At 33.8% G+C, this 19,233-nt stretch overlaps 2 protein-coding genes across 4 annotated transcripts; one reads left to right on the plus strand and one right to left on the minus strand.

Moving 5' to 3' along the window:
• Positions 1–3,397: 3,397 nt before the first annotated feature.
• Positions 3,398–14,370, plus strand: LOC107635093 (chromatin remodeling ATPase BRAHMA). Of its 3 annotated transcripts, none has more exons than XM_016338466.3 (15): positions 3,398–3,816; positions 3,918–4,084; positions 5,486–6,781; positions 7,242–8,549; positions 8,660–8,772; positions 9,023–9,110; positions 9,198–9,284; positions 9,507–9,599; positions 9,692–9,775; positions 9,863–10,066; positions 10,318–10,560; positions 10,636–12,186; positions 12,263–12,802; positions 13,037–13,288; positions 13,387–14,370. In XM_016338466.3, exons 2-15 carry the CDS (start codon positions 3,941–3,943, stop codon positions 14,035–14,037), a joined length of 6,654 nt encoding a protein of 2,217 aa, XP_016193952.1. In that variant the 5' UTR covers positions 3,398–3,816; positions 3,918–3,940; the 3' UTR covers positions 14,038–14,370. The 3 variants fall into 3 exon arrangements, with proteins under 3 accessions (XP_016193952.1, XP_020977491.1, XP_016193953.1); XM_021121832.2 differs by having other exon boundaries at positions 13,466–14,370; XM_016338467.3 differs by having other exon boundaries at positions 3,511–3,816; positions 3,918–4,189.
• A 763-nt stretch (positions 14,371–15,133) lies between these two features.
• LOC107635092 (ubiquitin-conjugating enzyme E2-23 kDa) lies at positions 15,134–18,576 on the minus strand. The gene is made up of 6 exons (XM_016338465.3): positions 18,336–18,576; positions 18,156–18,235; positions 17,422–17,536; positions 17,248–17,300; positions 16,999–17,127; positions 15,134–15,487 (listed from the first exon to the last, which is right to left on the minus strand). Exons 1-6 carry the CDS (start codon positions 18,377–18,379, stop codon positions 15,354–15,356), a joined length of 555 nt encoding a protein of 184 aa, XP_016193951.1. The 5' UTR covers positions 18,380–18,576; the 3' UTR covers positions 15,134–15,353.
• Between the last annotated feature and the right edge of the window lie 657 nt (positions 18,577–19,233).

Consider the following 19,233-nt stretch of genomic DNA (forward strand, 5'->3'; position numbering starts at 1 on the left):
TATTATATCTCTAATGATATACACAAAAAATTAGCTTCTAAATTACTCACTCTTATAAAATACATATTAAAAATAAGTTAAATAATATATATTTATACATAAATAAATGATAATAATTTTTTTTCTTTTATGCACATAGTATTTTTGTTAAATAATAAATACTATTCTGATATAAAATAACTATACAAAAATATAGATACTTATAAATATGATTTAATTTTTAGTTATAGTTATGTGTATATTAATATAATCTGTGACAGCCAATGAGTTATATTTCAAATGGCATAGTCTTCCCATACTCAATTAAGAGGTTGCGAGTTCGAGTCTCCTATCTTTAGTAAAAAAAAAAAAAATCTGTGACAAAGAATAGAAATAAATTGAGACAAAATTGAAAAACATTAAGAGTAAATTTTATTATTCATATAAAATAAGTATTATGTAAAACAAAAAATGTTTAACAAAAATAATATTATAAAATTAATCATTAAGATTAGTCACTAATGTATTTGTATGTAAATATATATATTGTTTAATTTATTTTTAATATATATTTATATTTTAATATATATTTTATATTAGTAACTGATTTTGATGACTAATTTTAATATACATCTAACATGATTGAATATTTAAATATTGATATTGATTTTGATTTAAAGGAAGGAACTATCCTTTCAATTTTAGTAATATGACGTAAATTTATATCTCTCACTATCATTATATTAAATTCATGATTATTTATTACGTGTGATAATAGTTTTCTTGCATATATTTCATTTCATATCGTACTATTTATAGAATATTATTTAAATGAAAAAGGAATGAAAGTCCTATTGTGATTACTAAATTCGAATTCAATTTTAAAACTATACTCAATATATGAAGATAATCTATTTGTTAAACAATAATCCCAATTTTTCTTTTGTTTTTATGTAAAATGAGAAACACAATACAAACAATCTTACAAATAAAAGGAATAAGAGAAGATAATTAAGGGTATATTAATATTGATAATAAAATATAAATATAACGATAATTAATGATAATATTTTAATTTTTCAAAAATAAGAAAGGATATATGACGATGATTAAATAAAAATATATTAAACAGGAAGTGTTGATATCTAGAAAAAAGGGGTGTAACGATTTCCACTTCCTTATTCACAATTTATAATTATAATTATCCATAAGTGTTATTAATATTATAACACTTTTATCATCAAGAGTCACTCTATTGGTGTGCAAATTCTAGTACTATTCTATATTTTTAGAAATAAAAGTCTAGGTTTTATTGTATATTTAGATTATTTTGGCATAAAAGGAAAAAATATGTAAGTTTGATATTGGTAATCATGGTTGATTTAATAAGAGGATTCTCACATAAAAAGGTGAAATTGAATTTTGATTATTATGAAATTGGAGTGTATTTTGATTCTTTTGAATTATATTTCACTTATTATAATCTAAAAAAAATATTTTTAAAATTTAAATTATAAATTCTAAATTTTTAAAACTTAAAAATAATTATATTTAAATCTAAAACAAAATGAAACTACTAAAATAGTACCCAAAAGTTTATGCTAACAACAAAAATAACTCTTAAAAATATAAACGACAAATAAGTTACTCAATAATTTAAAAATATGATAAAAATAATTAATAAATATTATATTTTATAAATGACAAAATATTTTTGTATTTAAAAAATAATTTATTTATTTGACCTAAATTTTTGTGGTATTATTTGAATAACTATTTAAAAAATACTCACAAAAAATAGAATAAAATTTGATCTTTAGAATTTTTTTTTAATTTTTCAAAATCACTTGGTCATTCACAAATTTTTTTTTCGAAAAGTTTATTTGACATAAAATAAACAAATTTTAAGGATAAAAACTCTTATATTTTTAATAATATTTATAAAAAAGTCACTTCAAAATTTGATTTCTACAACTTTTTTTTAATATATATTTAATATTTAATTATTTTTGTTGGACTTATTTAATTTAATAATGCTTATTTATTGTTGGACGTATTTAATTTAATAATGCTTATTTATAGTTCGTATTTTTTAGGATTATTTTCGTAAACAACATAAATTTTTGGATATAATTTTAAGAGGAGTGCTAAGGGGTCATCGAGCCAGTAGAATTTGTGATATTTAGGCATCAAGTAACTATCATTAATATTTTTAATGGTGTGAGATGATATTTAATGGTATAAAATTAATCATTTTCTTTTTTATGGTTAAGTGCTGGTCAGATTTTAACAAAAATGCTGTCCTGAGACTTTCTCTTATTTTAATAATTTATTCTTAAACAAAACACAATTTAAATAAAAATGGCAAACTTTAAACTCTAATTTCTAAATCTTAAGCCCTGAATATTATATTTTTATTATAATATTTTACTTTTAACCGTGTGTGGTTGAATAATAATAATAATAATAATAATACGAGACGTTTATTAACAATACTGTTTGTATAATTAATTTTAAGAAGTTTGGTGACTTACACAATTTTAAAAATAAAGATCAAATTTAATTTAAGATAAAAGTTTGTTCTTAAAAATTGAAAAGTGAATCTATAAGAGTTTAATATAATTAACTTTTTATATTTAAAAGCTGATTAAAAAGTAAAGAATTATTGGTTAAAAAATAAAAATATTATGTACACACTCAAAATTAATTATTAAATCAATTATTATATATTTATATATAAATATATATATTTTTTTAAGAGTATTAGTGAATTGAATTAGATTAGATATGACTAAAATTTAGATTCCATTCACACTAAAAGTATTTTTTTTTACCAAAAATAGGAGACTCAAACCCACAACCTCTTAATTGAGTATGGAAAGACTATACCATTTGAGCTATAACTCATTTAAACGCATTTGATTAGATTGGATCTAATATTTGTATTTTTAATATTTAGATTGGATCGAATATCAAATATATTTGCAAAATAAAAAATATATTAAAAAATTTACTATAAAAAGCTAATGAAACCTATTTTTTCACTCTAATAATTTTTTTTAACTCTTTTAAATTTATTTATTCTTAAAACATTATTAAATTAACTTTTAAATAACAAAAATAAAATAATATAACATATATAAATAATTATTAATTAAAATAAAACATAAATATAACTTATATATTATTTATTATTTATTATTTAATGTAGATTAGATCATATTTACAAATTGTGGATTGAATGCGGATAAATATGGTATATTTGTACTCTTGTAGTATAATTGGGTAAATAATTTTAGGGGATTGGACAAAGTTGTAATTTTCACGAAAAGTGAAGAGCAATTCAAATTGACCAATTTACCCTGAGTAGTTTTTCATTCTGGTATATAAAAGGCGTTGTGGTGCACATGAGCGCTTCACTCCCCAACCCGTCAGAGAAAAGAAAAATATATATTAAACCCCTTTATTTTTTTTGTTTAATTTTAAAAAATAGAGCAAAAATACCAAAAAATATTGAAAAAGAGAAAAAAAATTGAGAAATTTCCTTAGGGTTTGACTGTGATTTTTTATTTTTCCGAAATCGCGTGTGACGCAAACAGCGGATTTCACCGATTCCGTCAAAATCGCTTCTCTGCAGGGAAGATCTGTCCTCAATTGGTCCCCGAAAGTCTCGGACTTTAGAGAGAGAAAGAAAAATGCTTGTGACACAACAGTAGCTTCTGCGGCTAGAGAGAGAAAATGCGCATGCAGCTGATTTTTTGAACGTTGGGATCGGAGGGAAAGAATAAAAAACCAGTTAAAAAATGCGGCTTTCCTGAAATTTGGAGGGATACAAAGGTTTTTGCATTTATAATCTCTTCAAAGCTGCAACATTTATTAATTTTTGGATTTCAGTGTAAGTGATCTGAATTTTGGTAATTTTGATGATATTGATGCAGGTGTTGAATTCTGTGGTGATTGAATGCAATCTGCCGGCAGCGGTGGCTCGGGCCGGAACCCCTCGGCTGGCCGGGCGGCTTCGGCATCGCCGTCGTCGTCTTCCCAATTTAGCCTGGACTCATTGCATCAGCAACAGCAGCAGCAGCAGAAGATAGGTTCTAGGCAGGTGTGGATTTTGATTGGTTGAAGTGAGATTTTGGTGGTTATGTTGAATTTTCTGTCATGGTTTTGGTGGTAGCACACATGTACTCTGATTACAGGTTCTGACCAAGTATGTTAATTTTTCCTAGGTTGTGTGGTGTTGGGAAAAAAAAAAGAGTTTCTGTTAGAATTTTGCATTTAATACACTTGGTGGTTGGGTTGAGATACCGAAGAATAGTCTTCAGTTAGTTAGTTGTGTTGGTTGGTTATTTTTTTAGTGGCATGTTTTTTTTCTTTTTCCTTTTTAAAATTTCCTTTTCTCATGCTAAATGATTTTCAGTTGTTCAGAGCGTTGTTTATATAATAGAATATGGAAATGGGAGCACTGAACCTAGAAATGATTGGTGCAATTGTGTGCTGCTGTCACTGTCAACTCTAGTCAACCTTCCTTTTTTATTCACAAGTCTACATGAAGTCTTCTGTACACTTCGGATTTTGTACTAAATTGGCCTTGCCTTTTATTTTGGCTTCATGTGTGATGTTTCAATTATAGACATGTGCAGTGTGCTATTTTCTTCACTGCCCTTTCTGGGGATTTTCCTTTTAGAAGCTTTTGGGCTTGTGTTCTGCTTTAGTTAGTTAAGAACTCCCCTCTATGCCGTTTTCCTTTCAGGTGTGACTGTTGAAAATTAATCTGTTTGCTTAACCAAGAATGATAAATTTTCCACCATGCCCTTTGTTTCTCTCTGTTCAGTAAATTTTTTATGTTAGAAAACATTGATTACTTATTGATTCCAACCAGACAAGCCCACCTGCCAACTTCCTAAAAGTACTGTTTCGTCAGCTTCTGGCTTAGTTGTTTTGTTACTGCTGTTTCTTACTTCTGTTATTATTATTAGTGAAAGCATGTGTGAAGTTATTAATTGGAATCAGTCTGTTTCTTGTTGACTCATTGCTTTCTATCAAATGCAATCTTAATGGGAAAATCATCGTTGCATCAACTTCTTTCTCTTAATGTTGTAATAGTCAATATATGGATGACTTTCTTTATGTTATGTGGTAATGATACTTAAGAATCTGTCATAACTTACACCTATAGTCTCCTTTTGCTTTCATGGTATTTTACTTAGTAAAGGATGCTGCTGGGTTTCAACATATTTATTTTGATGCAATAGTAGCCTGCATAAGTCTGCATGAAATTTCTATCATTCCATTCCACTTAGTTATTAAGATGTGAAGTCAAAGATTGGGTTGTAGACCAATTCTATACTTTCACAAGTATTTGTTTACTTATCTGTATCTTTGTATCTTATAACAAGTATTTCTGTTATTAAGGGCATGTATACATCTTTTCTTTTGATGCATTCTTGAAAGAATCATATTTTTTCCTGAACGATGACTTCTACTCAACTATACTCTTATGCAGTCATTTCCACATCAATTGCTAAAAAAACCAGAAGGAAGTGAAGCATTTTTTGCATATCAAACAGGGCTTCAAGGTGGATTTGGGACTAACAATTTCTCACCTTCTAATGCCATGCCTCAGCAGCCTCAAAAATTTGTTGATTTAGGTCAGCAGAGCTCCAGCCAGGGACAAGTTGCTGACCGGCAAATGCTCAATTACCAACAAGCATACCTTCAATATGCTCTGCAGGCTCAACAAAAATCTGCTTTGGCAATGCAGTCACAGAAACAATCTAAAATGGGGATCCCAGGCCCTTCATCTGTGAATGATCAGGACATGCATACTGGAAATCTGAAAATACAGGACCTTATGTCTATGCAAGCTGTTAATCAATCCCAAGCATCGTCCTCTAGGAATTCATCTGAACATTTTGCTCATGGGGAAAAGCAGATGGAGCAAGGACAGCAGCTAGCACTTGATCAGAAGAGTGAAGGAAAGCCTTCATCCCAAGGACCAGCCACTGGACACTTAATGCCGGGAAATAGTATGAGGCCACCTGTGCAAGCACCACCAATGCAGCAGAGCATGCTAAATATGTTGAAGGATCCATTACCATTTACTAAGACTGCTCAATATCAGGCTATGCAGGCATGGGCAAGAAATTTATCTGATCCTTCAAGATGTCTTAAGATGGCTCAGCTCATTCCGCAGATGCAATCAAGAACAGTTCCACAACCAAAGGCAAATGATACTAATGTTGGTACTCAGTCATTACCAGTCAGTGTTTCAAACCCACAGGCTAGTTCTCCAACAGTTGCAAGTGAGAACACAACACATACTAATTCATCTAATGATGCTTCTGCACAATCAAGTTCTGCTAAAGCAAAGCAGACAGGTCTATCTAACCATTTTGGCCCACCAATTAATGCCAGTATTGCTGGAAATTCCAGTGAAGTTGCATTGGCACAATTCAATCTTCATGGCAGAGACTCGCAAGGTTCTTTGAGGCAATCAGCAGTTAAAAATGGAATGTCTTCTATGCATCCGCAGCATTCTTCTGTAAGCTTAAACCTAGGTGCAGATCATCCTTTGAATGCAAAAACTTCATCATCTAGTTCAGAACCTGTGCAGATGCAGCACATCAGGCAATCAAATCAATCTGTTGTTCAGGATGGAGGTCTGTCAAACGAAGGGGGTTCTATAAATCATTCAAAATATCAAGGGGCACCATCTCAGATGCCTCAACAAAGAACTGCATTTACGAAACAACAGCTTCATGTTCTTAAAGCTCAGATACTTGCATTTAGACGACTGAAGGTTTAACCTCTGCTTCCCTTTCATTCTATCTGAGGCTGGTTGCCTTGTTTATATATGCTATTTATATAGGCCTAGAGAAGATGTATGATACTATGGCTTGGCTTGGTAATGCTTTTTCAGAGTTGCTAAAATTTCTCCCATAAGTAGAAGACACTAGTATCATTTGGGATATATATATAAAGTTGCTCTTAAAATGTAAAATATCTGTAGTCAACATGAATCAGCTCTGATATTTTACTAGTCTTTCAGGTTTTAGAGAGCATAAGTCAGCTTTGCAAAGCTCCCCATGAGATGCTGTCAAGAGCATCCTTGCATTTAAAATCTAGGAGCAAAAGCACCCAGTCTTTTTGTTTACCAAATTGAGAAAATTGGTGCCTATTTTTCATAAGTAGGAGTATTCCATGTATAATATTTATAGATAGATTGTGCTTACTGGTATTCTGTTGCTGTTGATTGGTAGAAAGGAGAAGGAACTCTTCCCCAAGAACTTCTTCGGGCCATCAGTCCACCACCTCTTGATTCACAAGTGCAGCAACCGGTTACTTCTGCAGGAGGGCAAAATCAAGACCAATCAGAAGTAACTGTGGCAGAACAGCCAAAGCAGATGGAGTCCATTGCCAAGGACTCACAATCTATCTCATCTATTAATGCAAAGGGTTCTTCAAAGCAGGAAGTCTTTGCTAGAGATGAGAAATCCACAACAACAATACATGTGCAAGCTATGCCTTTGGTGATAAAAGAACCTGCTGGAAAGGAAGAGCAACAATCTGTTGGTTGCTCTGCTATGTCGGACCAGGAAGGTGAACATGGAATTAGACAAATACCTGTTAGAAATGAGTCGGTGTTAGATAGGGGAAAGGCTATTGCAGCCCAAGCTTCTGTTTCTGAACAATTGCAAAATAATAAAACTGAACAAGCAAGCACTGTTCCGCAGCCAAAGGATGTGGGCCTCACCAGAAAATATCATGGACCACTATTTGATTTTCCTTTCTTCACCAGGAAACACGATTCCTTTGGTTCATCAATGATGCTAAACCATAATAATTTGTCACTGGCATATGATGTGAAAGAGCTTCTTTATGATGAAGGTGTGCAAGTCCTTAACAAGAAAAGGACAGAAAATTTAAAGAAGATTGAGGGTTTACTGGCAGTTAACTTAGATAGGAAAAGAATTAGGCCAGATCTTGTGTTGAAGTTGCAAATTGAAGAAAAAAAGCTTCGCCTTTTAGATCTACAGGCACGTTTAAGGGATGAGATTGATCAACATCAAAAAGAGATAATGGCAATGCCAGATAGGCCATATAGGAAATTTGTTAAGTTGTGCGAACGTCAGCGTATGGAACTTGCTAGACAAGTACAGGCATCACAGAAAGCTTTAAGGGAGAAGCAACTGAAATCTATATTCAATTGGCGCAAGAAGCTTCTTGAAGCACACTGGGGCATTCGTGACGCACGGACTGCTCGCAACCGGGGGGTGGCCAAGTATCACGAGAAGATGTTGAGAGAATTCGCGAAACGTAAGGATGATGACAGGAGCAAAAGGATGGAAGCCTTAAAAAACAATGATGTTGATAGGTACAGGGAGATGTTGCTGGAGCAGCAGATTAGTATCCCGGGTGATGCTGCAGAGAGATATGCTGTTCTTTCAACTTTCTTAACCCAGACTGAAGAATATCTACATAAATTAGGAAGTAAGATAACAGCTGCTAAGAGCCAACAGGAAGTGGAGGAGGCAGCAAAAGCTGCTGCAGCTGCTGCACGATTGCAGGCATGCTTCATTACTTTCCTTGTTGATTCAAAACAAATTTGGAAAAGAAAAATGAAATTTCCTCCGTTGTTCTCTAAACAAATTGATCCTGATTTGTTTTCTGACTAAAGGGTCTTTCTGAAGAAGAAGTCAGAGTCGCAGCAACTTGTGCTGGAGAGGAAGTGATGATTAGAAATCAGTTTATAGAGATGAATACTCCTAGAGACAGTTCATCTGTCAACAAGTGAGTTTTGTTTGTGTAGTTTTATTTATTTGTTTTTCTGTCTCAAGTTTTGCCAAAACTATTCTTTCGTCAAATCATTTTTCATTCTTGGTGTTGTCAAACTCTATGCTATTTTCCCATCTTTTATTTGGTAATTTTCAACACACTGATGCTTATCTAAACTATGCTTTTATAACCTTCTGTTATTGTTCATATAATAAAACATCTAATTCTGGTTTGTTACAATTATTGATCGCTACGGCCATACCAGGTATTACAGCCTTGCTCATGCTGTGAGTGAAAGGGTTGTAAGACAACCATCCATGTTACGAGCTGGAACATTGAGAGACTATCAAATGGTAGGTTCTGACATTTGATGAAATTCCTCGTAATTGCTTTTATAGCCTTTATGGTTATTTTTTAAGGATTGACATGTTATTCTGAAGGTTGGTTTGCAATGGATGCTTTCTTTGTATAACAACAAATTAAATGGAATATTGGCAGATGAGATGGGTCTTGGTAAAACCGTTCAGGTTAGTATTATGTTTATTCTTGGTGACGACAGATTATTCTAGCTGTGTCCTTTAAAATAGGAAGAATGTCTATTGTGTATGACTGTTTTTACGCTGGGTTTATGTAATACAAGGAAGATGACTTATTTTATTGTTTTGTTATTTAAACTGTACTGAACAAATATTTACTGTGATATATTGTTCGTTTTTCTTTGTTATTTTTGTTATTTCTTGTCTGTCCAGGTCATGGCATTAATTGCGTACTTGATGGAATTTAAAGGGAACTATGGCCCACATCTTATAATAGTGCCAAATGCTGTTTTGGTTAACTGGAAGGTGGGACTTCAAACTCTTCCATTTCCACAATACTCACTTCGTTTTTTGGTTGTGTGTATCTTGCAACCTGAAAACTTGTGTTCATCATGCAGAGTGAGTTGCATACTTGGTTACCATCCGTGTCATGCATTTTTTATGTTGGAACAAAGGATACAAGATCAAAATTATTTTCTCAAGTAAGTGCACCTCAACTTTACTATTTGCTGTTAAAAGATTATTTTAATGTTTAGTTCTGAGTTTCCTTTCGTATTACATTTTTGCAGGAGGTTATGGCTATGAAATTTAATGTCCTTGTGACTACTTATGAGTTCATCATGTATGACCGGTCAAAGCTTTCAAAAGTTGATTGGAAGTATATCGTAATTGATGAAGCACAGAGAATGAAGGATAGGGATTCAGTTCTAGCACGCGATCTTGACAGATACCGTTGTCAACGACGCTTGCTTCTGACAGGAACACCTTTGCAGGTCTGTCTTGTTTTCTTTTAATATATGCATTGTTATGGTAGTGTCTAGCTTTCAGTCAGCAGTATCAAACTTCGTGTTCCTCTACACAACCAAGTCATTAGGATGTTGATCTTTTTGACTTTTTCACTTACACTGTTCAGGCTATGCTATATGTTCATGCAGCTGTCAGTTTATATTGATAAATCGCATAGATACATGTTGTGATACAAATCTTGTTTAGAGTATTAATAATGGTATAATTTTCTCCACAGAATGATTTGAAGGAACTCTGGTCACTTTTAAATTTACTTCTTCCAGAGGTTTTTGACAATAAGAAAGCCTTCCATGATTGGTTTTCAAAACCATTTCAAAAGGAAGGTCCAAATCAAAATGCAGAGGATGATTGGCTTGAAACAGAAAAGAAAGTCATCATTATCCATCGACTCCATCAGATTCTTGAGCCTTTCATGCTTAGGCGTCGCGTTGAAGATGTTGAAGGCTCTCTACCACCAAAGGTGTGATTTTGATACTCTTGGTCTCATTTTTTATCTTTTATCTGGTGATTCATCCCTCATATTTCTGTATTGCAGGTCTCCATAGTTTTACGATGTAAAATGTCAGCTGTCCAGAGTGCCATTTATGACTGGGTTAAATCCACTGGCACCCTTCGTGTTGATCCTGAGGATGAGAGAAGAAAGGTTTTGAAGAATCCACTCTACCAGGCAAAGCCTTATAAAACTTTAAATAACAGATGCATGGAGCTACGCAAAACCTGCAATCATCCAATGCTTAATTACCCATTTTTTGATGAATTTATGGATAGAGACTTTATTGTACAATCTTGTGGGAAGTTGTGGATTTTGGATAGGATCCTTATCAAACTTCAAAGAACTGGACATCGAGTTTTGCTGTTTAGTACCATGACAAAGCTCCTAGACATCTTGGAAGACTATCTGCAATGGCGGAGACTAGTTTACAGGAGAATTGATGGGACAACAAGTTTGGAAGACCGAGAATCAGCAATAATGGACTTCAATAGGCCTGATTCAGACTGTTTCATCTTCTTGCTTAGCATTAGAGCTGCTGGGAGAGGCCTTAATCTTCAGTCTGCTGACACAGTTGTCATTTACGATCCTGATCCAAATCCTAAAAATGAGGAGCAGGCTGTGGCCAGAGCTCATCGGATTGGACAAAAAAGGGAAGTCAAGGTTATCTACATGGAGGCTGTTGTTGACAAGATCTCTAGCCATCAGAAAGAGAACGAATTGAGAAGTGGAGGCCTTGTTGATATGGAGGATGAACTTGCTGGTAAGGATCGATATATGGGATCTATTGAGAGCCTCATAAGGAACAATATTCAACAATATAAGATAGACATGGCTGACGAGGTCATTAATGCTGGACGTTTTGATCAAAGAACAACACATGAAGAAAGACGTTCAACTTTGGAGACTTTATTACATGACGAGGAAAGATATCAAGAAACTGTTCATAATGTTCCGTCACTACAGGAGGTTAATCGCATGATTGCTAGAAGTGAAGAGGAAGTTGAACTGTTTGATCAAATGGACGAAGAACTGGATTGGAGTGAAGAGATGACACGGCATGATGAGGTGCCTAAATGGCTTCGAACCAGCACAAGAGAAGTGAATGCTGCTATTGCTGCTTTATCTAAAAGACCATCAAAGAACATTTTATTTGGTGGTAGTATGGGCATGGAATCTAGTGAATTGGGTTCTGAAAAGAGAAGAGGACGACCCAAGGGAAAAAAGCATCCTAATTATAAAGAGTTGGAGGATGATGATATAATTGAGTGCTCTGAAGAAAGCTCTGAGGAAAGAAATGGATATTCTGCACATGAAGGGGAGATAGGAAAATTTGAAGATGAAGTACATAGTGGGGGTGATGGAGCTAATCCCATGGAAAAAGATCAAGTCGAACATGGTCCACCTTTTAATGCTGGATATGAACTTCCTCAGTCTTTAGAAAATGCTAAAAATCACACAGTTGAAGAAGCTGGTACGAGAGGATCATCATTAGATAGTCAAATATTGACACATACAGTGACACCATCAGTTTACTCACGGAAATTTGGTTCCCTCTCTGCATTAGATGCCAAGCCAAGTTCCATTTCAAAAAGGGTACATGGCTTTTTATTTTCTGGGTTTTGTACTCTCTTATTTTCAAATTAAAATATCTCTTGTTAGCTTTTTCCAGGTAGATGAGTTAGAAGAAGGGGAAATTGCAATATCTGGTGGTTCTCACATGGATCATCAACAATGTAGAAGTTGGATTCATGATCGTGATGAAGGTGAGGATGAACAAGTTCTGCAGCAACCCAAGATCAAACGCAAACGTAGTCTACGTGTTCGACACCGTCCTGTCATCGAAAGGCCTGAGGACAAATCTGGCATTGAGATGGTTCCTCTTCAACGTGGAGAATCATCTCTTATTGCAGACAATAAATATGAAGGTCAAACAAGGACTGACCGAGAATCAAAATCATTTGTTGACAACAATGCCAGCAAGCATGATAAGGATGAATCTTCATTGGAAAATAAGAAAAATTTACCTTCAAGGAAAGCAGCTAATTCATTCAAATTACATGGCTCACCTAAGTCTAATCGTATGATCTGTTTGTCTGCTCCTTCAGAGGATGGTGGCGAACACCCTAAAGAAAGTTGGGAAGGAAAGCCTATCAACTCAGCTGGATCTTCAGCTCATGGCTCTAAGATGACCGAAATTATTCAGAGAAGAGTATGTATCATTTAACTGATCTGTGTTTGATTTCATTTCTACCTGTGATGGTTTAGCTTTTACAAAATGGAGTTCTTACAGCTTGCCGTAGGGATTGCAAGTTCGAAACTCTAGTTAACTTTAACTTAGTTTCAATATTCTAATAAAACCTTCTGTTTTATGAAGTTAATTATTGCTACTTTACATGTTCATACCTTTGTGAAAATGTTACTCATGTAACTTATGCCTTTGTAGTGCAAAAATGTAATTAGCAAATTCCAAAGGAGAATAGACAAGGAAGGCCAACAAATTGTACCTTTGCTATCAGATTTGTGGAAGAGGATGGAGAATTCTGGGTACACTGGCGGATCAGGGAACAGTTTGTTGGATCTACGAAAGATTGAGCAGCAGATTGATGCATTGGAGTATAATGGAGTAATGGAGCTTGTGTTTGATGTGCAGTTTATGTTGAGGAGTGCGATGCAATTTTATGGATACTCATATGAGGTTAGATTTCTTAACTATCTATATATTCTATAATAATGTACAAAATGATTCACTGTTCTGGCTTTGTTATTAAAATTCCCTGTAATGATTATTTGCAGGTAAGAACTGAAGCAAGGAAGGTTCATGATCTCTTTTTTGATATCTTGAAAATTGCATTTCCTGATACGGACTTTGCAGAAGCAAAAGGTTCCCTTTCTTTCTCCGGCCAAATTGATTCCAATGCCATAACATCCCCTAGGCAAGGAAATGTTTGCCCAAGCAAGAGGCAAAGGACAATAAATGATGTGGAAACCGATCAATGCCCTGAACAAAAGGCTCCGAACCGTGGTTCCGGGTCTAACGGCGAAAAAGCCAGGAACAAAGGCCATCCATTGCAGAAGGAATTGAGACCTGGAAGCGGTAGTGGTAGTGCCCGGGAGCAATATCAGCAGAATAATTCTTCTGCATTAGTTCATCCAGGTGATCTGGTTGTATGCAAGAAGAAAAGAAATGACAGAGAAAAATTATTGGCGAAGCCTAGGACCACATCCGCCGGTCCTGTTTCACCGCCCAGTATGGGTAAGAATAGAAGTCCCGGGTCAGGTTCGACTCCTAAGGATGCGAGGGTGTTTCAACATACTTCAAATGTGCAAGGGCGGTTTAGCCAGCCATATCAGCTGTCAAATGGGTCTGGTGGGTTGGTTGGCTGGGCAAACCCGGTAAAGCGACTAAGAACAGATTGTGGGAAGAGGAGACCAAGCCATACATAGATTTTTTTTATTATAATTTTTCAAAGGAGACAAAGATGGTAGATAATGGTAGATAATGGAAATAGTGCTCAACTAGTTTCAGAAAAGAGTTTCAGTGGCCCTTACCATTGGTAGATTTTAGCTCACATAATAACTGTTAATATAGAGTAAAACCCTCCATTGTATTTTTCTAGCTACCTCAATGAGTTAAATTATTACAATGGTCAGCAAAGGTTTTTTGTATGGATAAATCTGCATCTTGCAGGAATTGTTTTCTTTAAATAGTTGCTACTGAAACTCTTGTATAGTAACATGTTGGTCTATATTAGTCCATTCATGGATTCAACTCTCCAAGGTCATGTTTTCCCCAGCGTTCCGGCGTCCTAATAATCCATCTATTTCAATTAAATGTCTCTTTCGCCATTTTTGGTACATTGTAAAATCAATGTATAGGCGTGGTTTATGTCCAAATACAATTGAATAAAAAAACTGAGACATTTATTTTGAAACTAATGGAGTATATAGATTTCAATTATGTTATTTGTGAATAATGTGAAAATACTAATTGCACACCAAAATCAATTATCATGTATTTGTATATAAATACATGTATAGTTTAATTTATTTTTAATATATATTTTGTATTTCAAAATATATTACACACCGATAGCTAATTTTAGTGTACATCTAGTATAGTTGATATATATATATATATATAAAGTTTAGTTAGCCTATCACTTCCACCATATTCAACAAAAATATAACTGATCTTAGTATTTAGAATTTAAACATTGATCCACAAATGTTCAGTGAAGGTATAAAATCATGATTTCAGATGTGGTTTCCCTTAACAAATGTTAAGGACAATGTTGTGGGAGTTGCAACCCTTGGAATTGCAAGAGTTCAATTGACTGTTATGAGTAATTAGTTCACTTATATTGACACTAGTCACCGGTCAAGAAACAACAATTGTCAATCAACTTGTTTTAAGACTTTTCTACAAGTTTCAAAGATCAAAAGATGAATAGTTGTGAACATTGCATTAAATGAGTTACAGGAAGAGTATTTGTGCATATTATGGTAGTACCATGCTAAGCTAAAAAGCACAATGCATCAATTTGAAAGAGCCACAACAAGAAACTAAGATTGCATCAGGAAATCAATGGTACATTATTTACATTGACATGAAACTGAACAACAATAAGGGGGATTTCCCCCTTTGACCACAATTCCAAGTTCATTACATTGCAGTGAGGTTGAACTAACAGGACTAGAACATCATATACAGATAAAATATATAAAGTTAAAATCAGGATTCAGGGCATCAGATGAAGTAGCTAAGGATCTGCTTTACCAGCAACCTGTTCATCACTTGAATCATATTCATCTTCACTCATTTCCTCATCATCACTTGATTTCTCTTCTGGTGCAGCTCCTACATCTTCAGCTTTAGCATACTTCTCACAGTACTCTGAACACACAGTGTTAAATTAAGAACTTTATTGATTCTAAAGTTAAAGACCATTAAATTATGCTTAAATTGGTCCAATGAAGAACTCAAGCCTAGAAAAGGAAATCCAAGTGATAGTGGCTTCAAGTAATAGATAAACATAGACAACAGAAGACAGGTAATCTCACTTCAAGAGATAATCACTGATTCATTTGCTTTTCAAATTTACAATTTAGTTGAATTCTGGCCACAACCCAACATTACATATACTATGGGGAATACAACAAGTCTTGGCAATGTAAACTCACAAAGAAGATCGATTCAGAATGCAGAAATACATACATGTAGCTACATTTGGACATGATATTATTATCAACTTATAGTACACAAATATAAAGAATTAGCTCAATCAATTGAGAAATTTGATAACTACCTTCCAAACATACCATCACCATCCTTTTGATAACTATCTTTTATTAAGGCTTTAAGCATTTTTTGTCCCCTATAATAACAGAATTGTTACAAAATAAGCATATGTCGCCGTTATATATAGGAAGTTCCATTAAAAGGTTATGTCCTGCTCCATCTATCCAATTTTTGTCTCAAAAAGATACACAAATGAAGTTTTAGAGGGGAATGGTTTGCACATAAGCCATAATAAGACTGAAAATATGGAAAGTAAGTTCGACATGAAGAAGGAAAACACTAACAAAGAAGTGAAAATCGGAGAAAGCACCCTATCACAAATAAAGAGATTTAAGTATCTTGGGCGTATTATATAGAATAATAGAAAAATAGAGGAGGATGTAAACTATAGGATTCAAACGAGTTGGTCAAAATAGCAAAGTACGATTGGTTTATATCTGACAAAAGTACCTTTAAAACGTAATGGTAAATTTTATCGCACTGTCATTAGACCAATTATGTTATATAGAACCAAGTGTGGGGCGACAAAAGTTGAGAATAGGCATAAACTTAGGGTGGTAGAAATGAGGAGATGGATAATCGACCAAACATGTTCAGATAGAATAAGTAACAATGATATAAGAGAAAAAAATTAGAATAACACCTATTGTTGAAAATATGGAACAATCTCATCTTAGAATTTGGATATGTGGGGAGAAGATTGACAAAGTACCCGGTTAGGAGGGTGGATCAGATAGAAGATAGACAAGTGGCGGAAGGTAGAGAAAGACCTAAAAAGGCCATACACGAGGTGGTAAAAAGAAAATCTATATGCAAACAACCTCATAGTGAACATGATATATGATATGGCAAAATGGTGTCGTTTGATCCATGCAGTCGACCGCACCTAGTGGATAAGGCTTTGTTGTTGCTATTGTTCTAAGATAAGCAAATAAAGCTAAGAGAAAGCCAAAAGGCAGTTCAAATAACTATTTGAGTGCATGCACATGTACTATGCATTCGTCCACGCATTCAAACAGTTGCGCATAAGGCTAAGGGACAAGTGCAAATAAACTAATCCCAGACATGCATATTTCAAGGAAATAAGAAGTCAAAAGTATCAATACCCTTAACCCTTTGTTCATAACTAGCTCGATCTCGCATCAGTAAAGCGGCAGCTTCTCCATTTAAAGGGTCTGATGGATTGGGATACAGAAGAAGCTGTGGTAGGAACACTTCAAACACATTGACAAGATCTGGAAAAAAAAAAGAATGTAAATTGACATGTGCATTATACAAGGAACTAAAATCCTAAAAATATACAATTCTGTACAAAACCACAACATTTTCTCACAAAATTTCAATGAAATCATTACCAAACATGGGGCTCCAGGTTTGGTTGATAACATCCAGACAAACTGACCCTGACCTGAAATTGTCATAATCCGAGCCAACGAAATCAGAAGCAATCTTTCTTGAAACTAATAGTCAGGAAAACTACTCAACAGAAAGAGTTTCCATGACATCATTATTCATTACTACATGCTTACATCTCATCAACATTTGGGTGATAGATCTTATTGACAAATCCTATAGAAGGAGATTTATAAGGATAAGCATCAGGTAGCTCAACTCTTACTTTCCATACACCACCATGATAAGGACCTGCTAGAAGCCATCATACATGGATGAAAAGAAGATTGAAAATGAAAAAATAAAATAAAATCCTTCCTCAAAGGTTACACATTTAATACCAACCAGGATATAACAATAACCAAAAGGGAAACCAGCAGATATATAGATAAATTCAGTAATCAGTATAGCTAAAAAAAAAAGGAGTAAAAAATAAGAAAACACTGACTCTAGCTCATACCAATAATCTTCTGACTAAGAACTTAATAATTATGCAAAAGGGAAATCAATAAGAACAATATCAACTGTTATTTGTGAAGCTATGTTTTTATTTTATTTTATTTTTTTCCCCTTCAAAAATACAAACTTGTTGCTTCCCAAAATCTATTTGTGGACTTCACAGATGCACAGAACAATCAATTGAAAGAAAGAAGAAGTATCATCCCTGTTGCTACCATAAATCTAAATTCACAGCCGCCAAGAGCTGTGTTCTATATATGGTCAAATTGCTTTAAGCAGAGAAAAACTCCTAAAAAGAATTTCTTAAAAAAAAAAAAAAAGCAAAAGCATATATTTATCAGCTGAATGTTTTATCTGAAACACCAAAACATTATTCAGAAACACAAGAAAGAAAAAAGGAATGGAATTTTACTTTCATTGGGTCCATCGAAATAAACATAAAACTCCTGCATTCCATCATTAATCATCTCCACCTTGTAATCACTCATCATCCTATTAAAAGAAAAGGATGAGACTTTGTGAGACCCAATTAGAAAAAGATTGAAACTTCAATGAAATTAAGAAGAAAGAGAGAGAATAATTGAGGATTAACAGTTTCATTAAGTCCATCTCTCGCCGCTTGCTTGGGGAAGACATGTTTCTTCTTCTTCTTCTTCTTTTTGGGGTTGAGTTGTTGGTTGTTGGTGTCTTGGGTTTTCGTTTTCAGTTTTTCACCACCTCTTAAGCAAGTGGGGAGAGAGAGAGGAATTGAAAAGTGGGGAGTTGAGTTATAGGGAGCAGTAGGAGACACTTGTTGTGCAAGTGAAGGCTCAAAAATACTACTTCTGACATTAGTGAGCACAACTAGGAGATAAATATTGTTAGCGTCGGATATTCACATTTTTAATATTCTGATCTTTTATTTTTGTTTGCAAGATTTTTCTTGTATTATGAATAGGGTTCAAAATTTTATTAAAACTCTATCCTATTCTACTTGCGGGTTGAGAATCTTTTAATCATAATCTTACTCGTACCATAAAATTTTAAACCCTGCCATATTTTATTTTATCCGTAAAAATATCAAATTTTTTTAAAGTAAATATAAAATTCAATCATTTTGAATTTTATACATATTAATAATATAAAAAATAAAAAACTAATGCTTTAAATTATTAAATTAATTAACTAGTTTAGTGGTTGTTCACTTATTGTAAGTCATTATAAGGGAGGTTGTGGGTTCAATTCTCACTTTCTTCATTATATACCTAAATTTTTATAAAAAATATGTGTTATATATGAGATGCGAGTAAGATAGGGTAGGGTACACCCTAAACCCATATCCTACCCTACCCGGACCGTACTCTACCCTACCCGCAGCGGGTCGGATAGCCTACCCTACCCGAACGGGTTGGATATGAAGTATATTTAGTATATCATTTTAGTGATTTTACTCTTTTGGTGAATTGGTGGATTTTTTTTCTTTTTTTATAATATTTTTTTAATAGGTGGTG

Source organism: Arachis ipaensis, chromosome B4 (assembly GCF_059453495.1).
Source record: "Arachis ipaensis isolate K30076 ecotype BB chromosome B4, ASM5945349v1, whole genome shotgun sequence".
In the NCBI taxonomy this organism is placed as follows: Eukaryota; Viridiplantae; Streptophyta; class Magnoliopsida; order Fabales; family Fabaceae; genus Arachis; species Arachis ipaensis.

Bases quoted from the DNA above. Each gene is read 5' to 3' on its own strand.
- LOC107635093 (XM_016338466.3), top strand. From the start codon at position 3,941: ATGCAATCTGCCGGCAGCGGTGGCTCGGGCCGGAACCCCTCGGCTGGC. The intron at 4,085-5,485 runs GTGTGGATTTTG...ACTCTTATGCAG, and splicing joins AGAAGATAGGTTCTAGGCAG to TCATTTCCACATCAATTGCT. The intron at 6,782-7,241 runs GTTTAACCTCTG...GTTGATTGGTAG, and splicing joins TTGCATTTAGACGACTGAAG to AAAGGAGAAGGAACTCTTCC.
- LOC107635092 (XM_016338465.3), bottom strand. From the start codon at position 18,379: ATGTCTTCCCCAAGCAAGCGGCGAGAGATGGACTTAATGAAACT. The intron at 17,537-18,155 runs GTAAAATTCCAT...GGCTTCTAGCAG, and splicing joins TTTCGATGGACCCAATGAAA to GTCCTTATCATGGTGGTGTA. The intron at 15,488-16,998 runs GTATTGATACTT...CTGTGTGTTCAG, and splicing joins TTATGAACAAAGGGTTAAGG to AGTACTGTGAGAAGTATGCT.